Raw genomic sequence first — 15,779 nt, 5'->3', positions numbered from 1 at the left:
GACAATAGAACAAGAAAGCGAGAACCGGCGTTATTCTTGCTCTGCCTCCAAGAAGCCTCATGCCTCTGGGCATTTAGTATCCTATAAATGGGTACAGCAAGGAAAATTTGTCTTTAAACATAGACTTAATTTTCACCATTTTACTTAGTTTTCAAAATATCTGAAGAATAAGAAGTAAACTATAAAATGTAAGGAATTGATAATGTTTGGAATTCTACCTGTGGTTTCTCGTAGTACATATTCTCACTACAACAGACTTCAAGTGTTCTTCCTTAAAAGCTTCAAAATGGGAATCTTAACACTAATGATTTATTAAAATAATCTTTGAAAGTATTCCTAGTATCACCATCTATCATCTTCTTTTGCTGATAAGAAAACAGTCCTCCAGAAGTGAAGTGACGATATCACTAGCTAGTGGTTAAGTCTCCTGACCTCCAGTTCTGTGTTCTCCACACTGTCTGACAAAGCTTTCTTTTGCATTTGAAACTACCCGCATGTGTAGTGCATTTTGATCTCCCAGAGCATTAAGGCATGGTAGGGAGGCAGCCCGGTTTTAGAGAGCCGAGGTGGCAGGATACAAAAGGGCAGGTGGCCACAAGGCTCAGGGGACTCTTGCTCTGCTAATCACTTGTTCTACTTGCCCTACTTGCCCTACTGCTCCTAGCCCTGGTGGCCCTTCTCTTCTCCTTTGCCCTTTCTAATCCCCATCCTCTTGTCCTCTTGGCACTAGCCTGATGGGACTGATCAGTGTTTTGATGGTGGCTTGTGTGCTGTTGACCTTGGCCAATCAATCTGACCTTGTATTACCAGCTCTCCCTCCTTGAAGAGGAGGAATGACACAAATTGAAATGTCCGACCAGGGAGCTTGAATTCAGTGCAGCTGTTTTGGCTTGTATAGTGTTTTTAAAAATCAAAATTGAATGCCTTTATATTAGACCCACATAGTCCAATTTGTTGTACATTCTGTCATTGCCTCCTGGATTAAATTGGCCTTTTCTATGGGTTTCTCAGAACGGCTTGGCCCCTGAAAGGCCTTGAGTGGGCTACTGGTGGACTAGCATTTTCCTGACAGACTCCGACAGGCAGATAACAGTTCCTTTGGGGAGAACTATCTCATTTTCAGTTTCCTGTGAGTCTCTTTTAAATCCAAAGTGCACTGTAGTGTCTCCCTCATTGGTCAGAGTTTAGCACTCATGTGGCCAAAATCATAGTGTTCCACACTCCATGGGGAGTGTCAGAGGGCTCAAGTGAGAGTGTAGGTCATGAGAGCAGTCCATAGGGGAAAATGAATCAAAGCAACCCAGTTAAAATGCATTATTGTGTGTGCTTGAAGCAATGATTTGCTATTAGCACTCTGCTTTTCTGGCATACATGTCTAATGTAACATAAGAACTAGTAATATTTGGTAAATCACTGATAGGTGCCTTTATTCGTGACAGGATTCCCCTGGATGCAGGACTCCAGAGAAGGTGCAAGGTCATGCAACAGTTTACTTCCCCTTTGCCCCAACATGACTTTCACTCCAATCCTCTTCCATCCAGGTTGCCAACTTGGCCTGTTCCATTTCCAACAATGAGGAAGGGGTAAAATTAGTCCGGATGGCAGCCACCCAGATTGACAGCCTGTGTCCCCAGGTAAGCCTCATTCACTTTGTTTCAAAAGCCCATTGGTGGCCTAACACTCAGGGTCCTGTCNNNNATTCCTGTCTCTCCCTGCCTTGCCGTGCCATCATTCCTGGGCTGTTTCAAGGTCTGTCTTTCTCAAAAATAAATTCTAACTACCACAGTCTTTGAAATTACTATGGTAATTATTATGTTTTCCACTCCTATTGACTTTGTTCTGTTTGTTTGGGGCTGTTATTTAAATGCTCTGTATCTATTTACCTTGTCTCAACTAAATTCTAACCTTGTGCATGTAGGACAGGAGTTAGCTTTCTACTACATCTGTGCTAAGTAAATACAGCTTGTCCAAGAACCACTTTTTGAAACTTGAGTCTGATGACTATATCTTAAAACACACACACACACACACACACACACACACACCAAACAAAAACTAATGGGAGTGATAATGTACTTTATCTTTCATGTTTTTAATTGTCTTTTGAACACTGAGAATCCACTTATCTGTAGAAGCTACAGGGTCCAGGGTTTCAATGTGGCCTTTGACCATCTTGTTTCTTTTTTGAATAGTGTAGTCAGTATGTTTCTGGATTGTTTCTAACAAATAGGTCATCAATGCTGCTCTTACACTGGCTGCCCGACCACAGAGCAAAGTTGCTCAGGACAACATGGATGTCTTCAAAGACCAGTGGGAGAAGCAGGTCCGAGTGCTGACAGAGGCCGTGGATGACATCACCTCAGTGGATGACTTCCTTTCTGTCTCAGGTAATCACAAATAGGCCCCTTCCAAGGCAGCTGGAGGAGAAGAACAGGATAGGAGTATCTTACAAAGGTCATGGGTCTCTGTTTCGAGTGCTCTTCTTGGCCCTTTGAGCTTTCACTCATCTCTGCAAATGTGATTGGAACACCCTCTTGGAAATTCTTCTTTTGTGTGCACATTATTTCAAAACACTGAGTCAAAGCATTTGAGGGGAAAACACAACTTTCTGATAAAGAGATCAGAAACCCGAAAAGAGTATTTAAGGAGACATGCATTCCTTTTTAGGTCCTAGAATTTTTAAAGCAGGTTGGCCTTGCATACATCTGGATTACTCATCTTAGAGAAGGGTATGGTATATGAGATTGGTTAATCCTTGTGGTTTATATTTAAAAATCAGAAAAGGAATCAGCTAGCCCAATTTGGCCATGTTTAAGGGGGTCACTTCTTCCAATCAATGAAGTCCCGCAGGTTTGCGATAAGGCAGGTAGAAATACTAGTCACCGAATGTACCCATTAGGAGATACTTGGGAGCCATGGAGGTTTTGAATACTTACCTATAAGGATGTGTAAGGAAGTGAGAGAAAGCAAATAGAACCAGTCATCACTTGAAATTGTAACTTTTTTCTTTGTAGATGAAGCCAGACTGAAGGATGTTAGTATATTTGAATAACCATGTAGTCGATTTGACCTTTAATGGTACTCATCAATGCTGTTTCAAAATTGGGCTACCAGCCAGCAAATGGGCCTTTTTCCAAACACATTTGTCCAAACACATTTGGCACAGTTCACCTAGAAGAGTCTCTGTGGGAGGAATGGAAGAGGAGGTTGCTGAAAACATCAGCCTCCTTTGTGAGGCATCAAAATAATCAAGTGACCCTTGAAAATTCATATTGACCAAATGTTGACTCTACCCACAGGTAGACCTAACCTTGACCAGGGCCTGTCTGTCGTTGGCCACCTGAGGCTGGAGACAGAAGGGGTCTCAGCTGTGCTGATGGGATCTGGGAAAAAGGGGCTTCTGACTGCGATAATTTAGATGGAATTTCTGGGGGAGTCTTATCACATTTGGAGATTTTTGTCTAGGTGCAGTCTTTGCTTTTCTGGAAGAAACAGACAATGGGTTCCTACTGGTGGCTTGTGTTTGAAGCTTGTCTGAGAGAAGCAGAGTCAAATCTGTAGGTCTGATGGGTCAGCAAAAACCCAACTTTGAAACCATGGAAAGCAAGAGAAGGCAGAAGGGAAAAAAAACAAGTGAACATGTGTTCAGTGTCTGTAATTTACCTGAGTCTGTGCTGTTTGCTTTAATTCTCACCAAAATTCTGTAAGATGGGTATTAGTATTCCAAGTCTTCCTTTGAGTAAACTAAGTCACTGAGGGGTAGGTAACTGGGCAGAGATTGTATGAAAATCCAGACAATCCTCTTTTTCAGAAGCTCTGTAGTTCTCAGTAAGTCAAGATAGCAGGAAATTTCGTATGGCCAGTCCAGCTTTCATTGCAGTTCTCCTCTCCCCACTTCTGGTACCTTCATTCCACTCTCTCATTCCTTTCAGAAACCTTTCTTGTTTTTCGTTCCCAGGGTGCTATGTTTCAGTGACTTCCCAAAGCAGCTATTCATTTAAATATACCCGTATCTGGGGGCTAGCTGATAAAAAATGCAATATGTTGCCATTTCTGAGATTGGCTTTGGTGATGGCTGAGTCCTAACCATGTAAAAGATATCTGAAAAATACATCTTTTGTACAATGCTTAGAAATTGTTGAGATAGGCATGTTGGGGATTTGGGTGCTGTGGAATAAACAGGTGGCCACCTCAGGCTTGTATCTAGTCAGTCTTTGCCAGGATGACTCTAGTAGCCCCCAGACAGGGCAGGGGCTCTCCCTCACCAGCCTCAGATCTCACAGCAATCCTCATAGCCCCTGGAAATGTGCTTCTGTATCCCCTTTTGCCTGCAAATGAGTAGAAAATATGCGTGGACTACCTTTTTCAAAGAGGAATCGTTTCAGAACTTAAAAACTTCCCAAATTCTCCTTCTCTTTAAATACATGTAAAAATTTTTCTGAAGGTAGGGAAAAGCAAGGTGAGGAGGTCTTATCTCAGACTGTTTCAATTCTGCAAAGCTTTTTCTTAATTTTCTTCCCCCAGCCCTGCCTCTTCGCCACCTTTCTCCCTGCCATTCCTTTGTGCATCTCATTATTACCAGCAACAAGAAAAGGCTTCGGCTTCCGCTGATAACACTGTGCAGTCCAACCCCAGTGGTACAAGTGCCGCGGCCTGCCATGACAGGAAAATGAGCAGGCGCTGTCAGGGAGCCAGCTTTGGCAGAGCCTGCTGGAGCATGCCTTTGGAGTTGACAATTGGAGGTGGCAGGTACCTTTCCACAGCCGGGCTTGACAAATAATGACACAGCCTACTCTGTCCTGCTGGTAGGCTATGGATACAGCCCAATTGTTGGGGAAACTACTTCTCCTCTCCACTCAGAGCTGAATCCAAAACATTTGCATCAGTAAATTTCAAGCTTGGCCCAGGAGATCTTTTGGAATGGCATTAATGACATTTTATGTATCAGTTTCTTCTTAAGGGAATATCTGTTCTGGCAGGAAACTCTATTTAAAAAAAACAAAAAGTTTTTTTTTTCTTTTTTTAAAGACTACAGTTTTGTTTTGTTCATACTACCTGAAGCTGTGTACCTGAGTGCTTAATTTGTCCATATGAAATGCAACAAGTTTGAGGAGCAATGATGTTAGCTATTAACATTACAGGAGCAAAACCAATTTTCAGATGTGGCCTGGGCTCGTAAAAAAGTGAAATAGCTGTGTTAGAACACTTAAGTTTTTCCCACTGGGTAAAAACTACAATTTTTAATAGTGTTTTAAAATGAGTGTCTTAGCATTAACTATGTGGCAGTTTAATTCTTGGGTTTGGCTCACATAATAGCAGGCATCTAAGATCTGAAGAAGAGATTAACGCAATCCTGTAATGTCCAAGTATCTTGTATTTGCCTGTTCTTATTTTTCTTTTGGCTCCAGGGTCTTGAGTTTGTGTGAATTTGTAAAAGGAAACAGTGAACTTTGGTTTTGGATTTAGAATCTATACCTTGGAGGCTTATAATGAGTATTTTGGTAATCAGTGATTTTTTGTAACAAAATTACATCTTTTCTGAAATAGTAAGTTTGCAAAAATTCAAGCAAGTTTATTGCAAAGTAGATTGCAGTCAAGTACTTTATGATATGTTTAAAAACCATGCTTCCTATCCAGGTGTAACATCCAAAGAACCTGAGGGGTTTTTCCCAGCCATGGAGCCCTCTCTGGAATACCTACACTTTTTATTATTACTTTTTCTACTGTATTCTTTTCTAGTTGGGACAGCATTCCTGTGTTTACTTCTTGAGTTCTTTCTCTTGAAAATACCTTAGGATAAAAATACATAATGGTCTCCTTTCAAAGGACATATGTATTCAGTGCTTTTTCTTTGATTACCTGCTGTGTGTAAGGCACTGTCAGGAATGCAAATATGAATGAAGTATGCAGTCCGCCTTCAAATAATTCACTGTCTCTCTTGATAGATCCTAGACCGGTCTGCTTCCAGACTTGTGGGCCCCAGACCTGAGGGTGGAGGAGGAGGAAAGGAGGGGAGAAGTTATTACAAGGGGTTTGGGACTCCATATATACACTGTGTAGGATCTCTTGGTCAATTGTCTATATGAACAGGTCCTATTCTTTCTCAAATACATTGTTCGTACTGAGCTTAATAAAATGCAAATCTATTTTGAAACATTCCAAATCCTAGCTTTTACATGTACACCATGCGCCGATAAAACTACTATCAGGAGGGAATTGTGATTCATTTTTCCATAAAAGGGTTTCCCCTAGATAGAAAATGCTGGGAAATGCTGAGTAAACTATCTTAGCATTAAAAAAAAAAAAAAAAAAAAAGCTGATTAAGAAAAATTAGTCAATAAATTATAAAATTTACATTTTATTCATACAGCATGATTAACTAAACTAACCGTTGAAAATATTAGTTGATGATTTGACTAATTAAAAGCAATGCTTTTGGTATCTTGGATTTCCAGCTTCTGCTAGCCTCCTTCAAATATGTATCGTTTAGATCTATTAAAGCGTATTTTTTTTCTGGTGTCCTAATTAAATTAGTTGTACATTTCTAGTTTGGGAAATAGGTTTTAAAGAAAAAAAAAATCATTTCATTTTAAGATATTAGGTTATGAGTGGGCTTCTTAGAATTAAAAATTTTTTAATCAACTCCAGAGAGATTATTAGAGTCTAATATAATTAACACATTCCATCTCTGTTCTGCTTTCAGAATAGAGATAAAATCTAAAGTTCAATCTAAACTACGTATGGAAAAGCAGTAGTGTTACTGTTCTTCTGTTGTTTCAGTCAAAGAAAATAGCAGATGGACGCTTGTTTTTGACATGCAGCCCCTGCCAGTTGCTTACTTTTGGGGGCAAGGGTACATTTGAATAGTCTGGAGAGATCTAGCAGGGTGCTAAGCTGGGCAGTAAGAGAGGCCTTTTAAAATCAAACTTTTGTATTTGAAACTCTGTACCAAGTTTCATTTGAGTAGACTTCTTTCTCAGGTGTCCTTTTAAGTGAGTTTGCATGACACAAACCAGGATCTTAGAAAGTTAACCAAACTGAAAACTTCTTAAAATCTGTATTTTCACAGTTGTTTCTCTTTTACTCAGGAAAGTGTCAGCATTCAGGAAGTACTACTTTTTGTGAGTTTAAAAAATATTAAAATGTCTTTTTTCTATTTTAATTTCTATTTGAAATTCAAGAACTAGAGAATGTAGAAATCAGAAATTCGTAATGGTTTGAATGAGGAAATCCTATTGTATGAGGTCAAAACAGAGGTTCCATTATGAAAAGTAAGTTATACTTCGCAAGTTTCTGCCTAGGGTTCTGAAGGAACAGATATTCCTTCTGAGTGACAGGCTTAATGAAAGGAGAGATCCCTGGGGGAGACTGGTGTTGGCCCAGTACCTTCCCCTCTTTCCCTATTTAGGGATTTTTAATTCAGAGTTAGCGTGAGAAAATTCTCAAGGAGGTAATAATTAATTTTAATCCTTTATTAACTATTTATTGAATTTGGCAGTTGTAATTTTTTAGAAGTTACCAGATTACTTATGATTATTTCTCACTTGTTCTCTTTATTTATAGTGAGTGTGTGTGTGTGTGTGTGTGTGTGTGTGTGTGTGTGTATGTGTGTGTATTTTTGGCTTAAGTTCTTTTCTGTCCACACAGCACTAAAGTTTTTCAACATTTCCTTAGAATTCTGTTTCTAAAGACTGTTCAAGGGACATAATTACAGACCTCACTTTGGGAATAAGAAATACAAAATTGCATACGTGCAAGACCATAAGGGACCAAATCACGTGTTTTCTCTATGCTACTAGAGAGTGAAGCTCCCCGGCCTGCCTACCTGGATTCTACTTTGGGCAATGAGGGAGAGTGATCACTGACCTTGACTCTAATCTGAGGGAACCAGCCACAAGATTGGATTATATTTTAACTATGGAGAATACTGTTATCCTCTTCATCTGGTCAGTTTTCCTATTGTATATACCTGGTGCATAACATGACATTAAAAAACTGTTTAGGTGGTATTGGTCATTTTAGAGTTTCCCTTAAATGTCTCCTTAATAAAAACATGATCAAACAAGCATGCACCCTGAGCTTGATTCTGGTCGTGTTTGGAAATGTTTCTGCCTGATAGGTTGGCTTCAAGTTCCCTGCCACACCACTCTTTCTTTTTTTTTTTTTTTTTTTTTAAGATTTATTTACTTATTTAAGAGAGAAAGAGTGAGAATGCAAGTGTGAGTGAGAGCAGGGGGAGGGGGTGAGGAGGAGGGGCTGAGTAGGGAGCCTGACACAGAGCTGGATCGCAGGACCCCGAGATCATGACCTGAGCTGAAACCAAGAGTCAGATGCTTAACTGACTGAGCCACCAAGGCGCTCCTGCCACAACCACTCTTAAAATGCAATAAATCTCAAATATTGAAAGGGATGCTCAAAGTATGGTGTTGAAAGCATGGTCCCCAAACCCACAGCATTAGCATCACCTGAAATGCAGTTTCTTGGGCTCACCCCAGACCTGCTGAGTCAGAAACTCCCGTAGGAGTGACACCTTGGCATTCTGTATGATGCTGTGAGCCCTGTGGCTGGTGCTCAAGTTTGAGAGCTGCTATTGTAATTATGAACTCTCTCCTTTAAATGTTATTTCAGTGTTACAAGGTATGTATTGAGATGTCCGAGGCGATGGCTCATGAAGTTGATGAATCTCTCTTAGGTTGCTTATTAAATGTGTGAGTGGTATAAAAAGATATGTGTATGTGTTTTCTCCTCAGAGAATCACATCTTGGAGGATGTGAATAAGTGTGTGATAGCCCTCCAAGAAGGGGACGTGGACACCTTGGACCGGACTGCAGGAGCCATCAGGGGCCGGGCAGCTCGAGTGATACACATCATTAATGCTGAGATGGAGAACTATGAAGCTGGTGTTTATACTGAGAAGGTTCTGGAAGCTACAAAATTGCTGTCTGAGACAGGTAAATATGGATATTAGATTCAACCAAAATGTCAATGCCATGATTAATTTCCATATTTGAATTAATCTTTTTCATTGTCTTTTATAGGCCTCTGTGCTTCTAAGTTACATCTGATCCCAACAGGGATACTCTTGGTTTCTTGAGTTTGAGTTTGAATAACTTTAAAAATAACAACTTTATTGCTTTGCATGTATATATTACTTTATAGTTTTCACCTATAATCTCCCTTGATTCTCACAAGGGCCTTGTGAAGTAGGCAGCTTTTTATTATCTCCAACTATGTGTGTGAAAGTGGAGGTTTAAATGACTCAAGAGACTGGAAAAAGGTCACAAGTCTAGAAAACAGTGGAGATGTGATGGGGACTTGGAATCTTGAACTTGAAACCACTTCTCCGTCTATTTCTTGAGAAGATAGGACCTTGAGGAAGGATAAAGTGTAAAGGCTCTACATAGTATCTGGAGATGAAATGCTTACAGAAAGGGGATGGTAGCTGCAACAAAGGGTCAGAGTTTGAATATGTGCCTTGCCCCTCTAGGAAAGTCTTCCGTGCCCTCTTCTAGAGCACATGCTGCCCACTAGGGGATCACTGCTGCAGTAAGACTCGGTTACTCATGGGAGCCTGTCCTAGCTCTCTGGTGCATTGGGATGGAGAAAAGAGGCTTACTTTGAGTTAGCAGAAAACCCATCCCTTTGAATAGTTGTGTCAAAGACTGATTTATAGTAATGTTTGCTCTTGACTAGCGTCACTGGGCTTCAGACCCTTTCTCAACTCCCTAATATTGTGTGCGTGTGTGGGGGGAGCAGTGTTTAGAAATTTCAGGGAAGGAGGGAACACAAAGGGATAGAAAAAGAGAATTTAAGCTTATTTTGGACAGCGTTGTGAATAGGTAATGAACTGAGTCCTATGTAGGCACACACAGACCTCTCTTCAAACTTCAGTAGGGGCCTTTCCTGGTCTGAAGATGGATGGTGGAAAGCTATTAGGATTTAAAAAAAAAAAAAAATGTGTTTCTGAAAGGTCAGATAAAGCAGTGTTCCAAGTTCTATGTGATACAACATATTAGTTGAAATAAGTTTCCTTCTACAGGGAAAAGGTTATTTACAAAGTCTTCTGTAGATGTTTGTTAGTCTGAAATAGCAAGGAAAGACAGCAATAAACATGGACCTTGGTTGTTCTCTTTGAAATATAAGCAGAAAGGAAATAGGGTAACATCACATCACAAAGAGCACACCCAGGCATTGTTGCTCTTGCGAATCATCACAGACTGAGAGTTAGAAATAATCACAATAATGATAATAAGATATATCTGCATTTAACTAGTTGAAATTTAGCACGGTTTGCTTTCAAATAGGCTTGTCCTTTGCATTCAATAAAGCAGCACAAAGCAAGCCCTACAGTTTCTTCCCTCATTTGGAAGAATTAGAAACAGACATTTTACTCTCCAATATATTTTCTTCACCCTTTAGAGGACCCTTTCACATTTCTGTGGCTCTCATTTTCTGGCCCGATAACTGTATTCTGTTACAATGTCTCCACTTTACATGGTGTATTGGCCACATAGCAGCACTCGCTTGGGTCTGACACTGGGGNAAGAGTAGCAGAGAAGGGTGGAAGGCATGAAGACAGGGCTCTTAGGGCATGCCTGCTCATGACTGGGTGGAATGCTCATTGTGACAGATGAAAGACACAGAGCATATTGCCAATTTACATGTGACTTTGTGCACACCAAGAACTCAGGCATTGTTCAAGAGACATTCTGGAGTTGTTTTCATATTGTATTTTGGACTGCTTTAATGAACAGAAGGTACGATGCCCATTAGGTCAAAATCTGCTTAAAGGCAAGGGCAGCATGCTTAGTTGATTGAACTATTTTTACCTAATTTTCACTCAACTCTTGAAATGTAAATAATTTTCTGGTTGCTTCTTTGTTTTTTTTTTTAAACAACAAAATCAATGAAATATGAAACAGAGCAACCCATCCAGGATTTTTTTTGCTCATCAAAATTTTGCTCTTATTTGTTCACTGTTAGAGCTTTCCTTGCAGTGACTGAATACTCTGGGGACTTAGGTAAAGATACCTCCGTGATTCTGATGTTCACATATGTTTCTTAATTGAACGGAGAAGATGCGCAAGGCTCTTTATATTTTTAGAGAACTATTGATGATAACGGGGAAAGTCATCAGGTAGAAGAGATTGAAATAGTTTCTACACAACTGTAATTGAAAATACAGGAATATGTGTCAAGGAAAAGTAGATGTTGATGGGCTCAGAACTAGACTATACAATTTATATTCATTCTTTTGCTTCTTTTCTCAGTTTTCTCTTTCCTAAACAGAAACAATATTGCTTCTTATGAGTAGCTAGAGATGTTGTCAAAGAAATTAATGCAAAAGCTTGAGCTGTTAACTCACTCGTGCTAATGAGAATTGTTAGGACTATTGTAGACCCTTGGAGTTGGAGGATGACAGTAGGAGCAGTTCTGCAATTATAGTTGTGCAGTTTTGTTGAATTAGTCTTTTTGTCACTGTCTGGCTGTGCTATGGAGACCTATGTCCTCAAAATAAAAATTGTTATGCCTATCATTAATACCCAGATTTCTACCTTTGGGCTACTGCTTTGTCTCTGCTTTTTTTTTTTTTTAAATGAGAGCCACATTGAGTTGTTGTTGCTGTTGTTGTTGTTGTTGTTGTTGTTGTTGTTCTTCTTCTTCTTCTTCTTCTTCTTCTTCTTCTTCTTCTTCTTCTTCTTCTTCTTTATATATATGAGCTTATCAAACTTTGTTCTGAGAATACATTTTATTTTGGGAGTAGAACACAGGGGTAGTGGGCAAGGAGGAAGAGCTGTCAATAAGAAGGGTGAAGAAAAAGAAGAAGAGTCCAGAATCCAGAAGACAAAATGTCATGTTTTCTTCTGCCTACCACCACCTAGGATTCTATCCAGTTTCATGCCTGAGTTGATACCTCCAAGACCTTAAAGTAGAAGTTATCAGTCTCTGTACCACTGACATTTTAGTCGAGGTAATTATTTCTTGAGGGAGGGAAACTGTCCTATGCATTATTGGATACCTAGCACCCCTGGACTCTACCCATTAGATGCTTAGAGGACCTCTTTTCTTTCTCCATTCCTAGTTATCTTCATCAAAAGTATCTCTAGACATTGCCAGATGTGCTTGAAGGGTGGGCAAAATAACTTCCATTGAGGATAGCTGCTCTAAGGAGAAGAAATATCCCCAAATAGTGACAAATTTAAACAAGGCAAAATGGAGCTTATGTACTGTGACCATAGGATAAAAGAAGTGAAGAGGGTGGGGTAAGAGAAAAACTAAGAGGCAGCCCATGGAATGGGAGAATATATTTGCAAATGATACTAAAGATAAAAGACTGGTATCCAAGATCTACAAAGAACTTCTCAAACTCAATACACGAGAAACAAATAAATCAGAAAATGGGCAGAAGATATGAACAGACACTTTTCCAATGATGACATACCAATGGCTAACAGACACATGAAAAAATGTTCAAAATCATTAGCCATCAGGGAAATTCAAATCAAAACCACACTAAGATACCACCTTACGCCAGTTAGAATGGCAAAAATTGACAAGGCAAGAAACAACAATTGTTGGAGAGGATGTGGAGAAAGGGGATCCCTCCTACATTGTTGGTGGGAATGCAAGTTGGTACAACCACTCTGGAAAACTGTGCAGAGGTCCCTTAAAAAGTTAAAAATTGAGCTACCCTATGACCCAGCCATTGCACTACTGGGTATTTACCCCAAAGATACAGACATAGTGAAGAGAAGGGCCATATGCACCCCAATGTTCATAGCAGCAATGTCCACAATAGCTAAATCGTGGAAGGAGCCGAGATGCCCTTCAACAGATGACTGGATTAAGAAGTTGTGGTCCATATATACAATGGAATATTACTCAGCAATCAGAAAGAATGAGTTCTCAACATTGTGGGGGAATGGGATAGGCTGGTGATGGGTAGTAAGGAGGGCACATATTGCATGGTGCACTGGGTGTTATACGCAACTAATGAATCATCGAACTTTACATCAGAAACCAGGGATGTACTGTATGGTGACTAACATAATAAAAAAAAAAAAAAGCAACTTACAGAGAGACCACTGTGAGGTGGTTGAACAAGTTTGATCACATGGCTTAATGCTGAGGAGCTGGACAGAATAAAAGAAACAGCCTAGAAACCAAATTAAAATGTATAGAAAAAGTTTAAGTTCTAAGTGTAGACCTCTCTTGGAATATTCTATCGAAATTATTGTTATAAAGATAACATTAAAGGAGCAAATATATTTTTTAAAAAAGAATTACATGTATATTACAAAGAAGAATCTAAAAAAGGGCTGAACATTCCAAGTCTTGACTAGACCAGACTTTGCTGCTGAAGGGGTTTGCAAACACAGGCCAGACCCCATTTAGACATGGAAATGTTGCCAGGGAGGGCCTCTGCAGAAGGACTCCCATTTTACCACCTGGCTGCCTTCTCTGAGTGGCTAGAAATTGAAAGGGATCCAAAGAGTGACATAACAGTCTGTAGCTGACTTTCCATGAATTACTTTACTTTGTCAGTAAAGATAGTGTTTTGTTGAAGAGTGCTTTTTGTTTTTTTATGAATGCTGAATTAAATTTGAGAAAATAGTTTTGTGGATTATTAGTATGCTAAAACTCTAGGGCAACATTATATAAAAATTTACTTTTTTTTTTTTTAAATAAAACTATCTAGGGTAATGAAAACACAAACCTGGTCTACATCAGACCCATTAAATACTTACATAGCATATTTGATAGGCTCTTCAAGAAAACCTGAATTATAACAAATTACCAACAAGTTGGTAGTAAGCACATGCGTGGTTGACCAGACCCATCTTCAGAGGTCTCATTTACAAACTGAGATTGCTGCAGGAGGCTGAGGAGGGTGGAAGTGCATTCAGTCGTAGCGTATTTAGTCGTATAAAGACTAGCTCATCTTCACTGAACGGGTGATATTGAAATGTCATTTTTATAGATCTGATATGATACAAGTTTGTGGCAATGTGAATGTGGTTGGGTTGAGAGATCTTTGAGATTCTGCCAGTAGCTCCCTCTTCAGAGGGCACAAATAAAAAGAGGGCGAAAAAAGAGGAAGTAGGGGGGAAAAGTATTTTAAATGAGGACTCCATGTTACTGGGCACTATATACGTGGGGATTAAAATTCCAGTATTTTGGAAAATGTGTGGTCCAAACAGATGGGATGTTTCCTTTCCTTTCCTTTCCTTTCCTTTCCTTTCCTTTCCTTTCCTTCCTCTTTTATTTTTTAAATTGAGACTATTTTTTAGAGCACTTTAATGTCCACAGCAAAACTGAGGGGAAGGTACAGAGATTTCCCATGCACCCCTTGACCCCACACATGCATAGACTCCCCTATAATCAAGATACCCTACCAGAGTAGTACATTTGTTACAATTAAAGAAGCTGCACTGACCCATCATAATGGCCCAACATCCATAGTTTACTGTTCACTCATGTTATACTTTCTGTGGTTTTAGACTAATGTATAATAACCTGTATCCATCACTATGGTATCATACAGTATATTTTCAATGCCCTAAAAGTCATCTGTCCTCCACCTATTTATCCCCCCCACAACCCCTCACCCCTGGCGCCACTGATCTTTTTACTGCTTCCACAGTATTATCAATTCCAGACCGTCATATAGTTGGAATTATATAGTATATCACCTTCTTAGTTTCCTTCCTTCACTAAGTAGAGATGGTATAATTTTTACTTCTGTGCTTTTGTAAAGTTTTCATAAGAATGAAGGAGAACTTTTTACACCATTTCTATATATTTTGCCTAGAAAATATAAGAGGATCATCAAATAGAAAGTACCAAAATTGGAATAATGAGCGGTAAAGCTGTGTCGGTACAATGTAGTTGAACAAATCCAGATTTGGAATTAGAACTCCATTTTTTGACTTCTGGCAACTAACTATAACTTTAAACTAGTTGATGCCTCTGGGCCACAGCTTCTCCTATGTGGCCTGATGTTTTGTCATCCAAGGATGGTCAATATCATTGATTTTGGAATAAATGTGTCACCGTTTCCTGGCTTTCTGGTGACTGCACCTAACATGGATAGTTGTTGCCCATGAATCCTCTGTCTGAACCCTTTGCTTTATACAGAGAGGCATGGTTATTATTTTCCAGGCAAAATACATCCATGCTGCCTCCACTGTCCTTCCTATGATGTTCTCCATTTCTTTTTTTTTTTTTTAACGTATAATGTATTATTTGTTCCAGAGGTATAGGTCCACAATTCATCAGTTTTAAACAATACCCACTACAAGGCATACCCTCCCCAATTTCCATCACCCAGCCACTCCATACCCCTACCCCCCTTCTCTAAGATTTCCTAAGATTAAGAGTCTCTTATGTTTTATCTCCCTCTCTGGTTTAATCGTTTCATTTTTTCCTCTCTTCCCTATGATCCTATGCCTTATTTCTTAAATTCCGCATATCAGTGAGATCATATGATAATTGTCTTTCTCTGATTGACTTATTTTGCTTAGCATAATACCTTCTAGTTCCATCCATGTCATTGCAAATGGCAAAATTTCTTTTTTGATGGCTGCATAATATTCCTGTGTGTGTGTGTGTGTGTGTGTGTGTGTGTGTGTGTGTATGTGTGTGTATACCACATCTTCTTTATCCATTCATCTGTTGATGGACATCTGGGCTCTATCCATAGCTTGGCTATTGTGGATATTGTTGCTATAAATACTGGGGTGCAGGTGCCCCTTCGGATCACTACATTTGTATCTTTG

At 39.5% G+C, this 15,779-nt stretch overlaps 1 protein-coding gene across 4 annotated transcripts in view; it reads left to right on the top strand.

Annotated features, from left to right (window-relative positions):
• The window catches only part of CTNNA2 (catenin alpha 2), a 952,920-nt gene that overhangs the window by 824,804 nt on the left and 112,337 nt on the right, over positions 1-15,779 (top strand). For all 4 annotated transcript variants that reach the window (XM_008700056.2, XM_008700055.2, XM_008700054.2 and 1 more), the window contains 3 exons: positions 1,542-1,634; positions 2,231-2,387; positions 8,751-8,951. In XM_008700056.2, the coding sequence (XP_008698278.1) occupies positions 1,542-1,634; positions 2,231-2,387; positions 8,751-8,951 (451 nt within the window). The remainder of the gene's footprint in view (positions 1-1,541; positions 1,635-2,230; positions 2,388-8,750; positions 8,952-15,779) is intronic.

The sequence above is a fragment of the Ursus maritimus genome, unplaced genomic scaffold (genome assembly GCF_017311325.1).
Source record: "Ursus maritimus isolate PB19 unplaced genomic scaffold, ASM1731132v1 scaffold_6, whole genome shotgun sequence".
Classification (NCBI taxonomy): Eukaryota; Metazoa; Chordata; class Mammalia; order Carnivora; family Ursidae; genus Ursus; species Ursus maritimus.
Note: the sequence above shows the minus strand (reverse complement) of the source record. Positions and strands in the feature narration are given on the sequence as shown.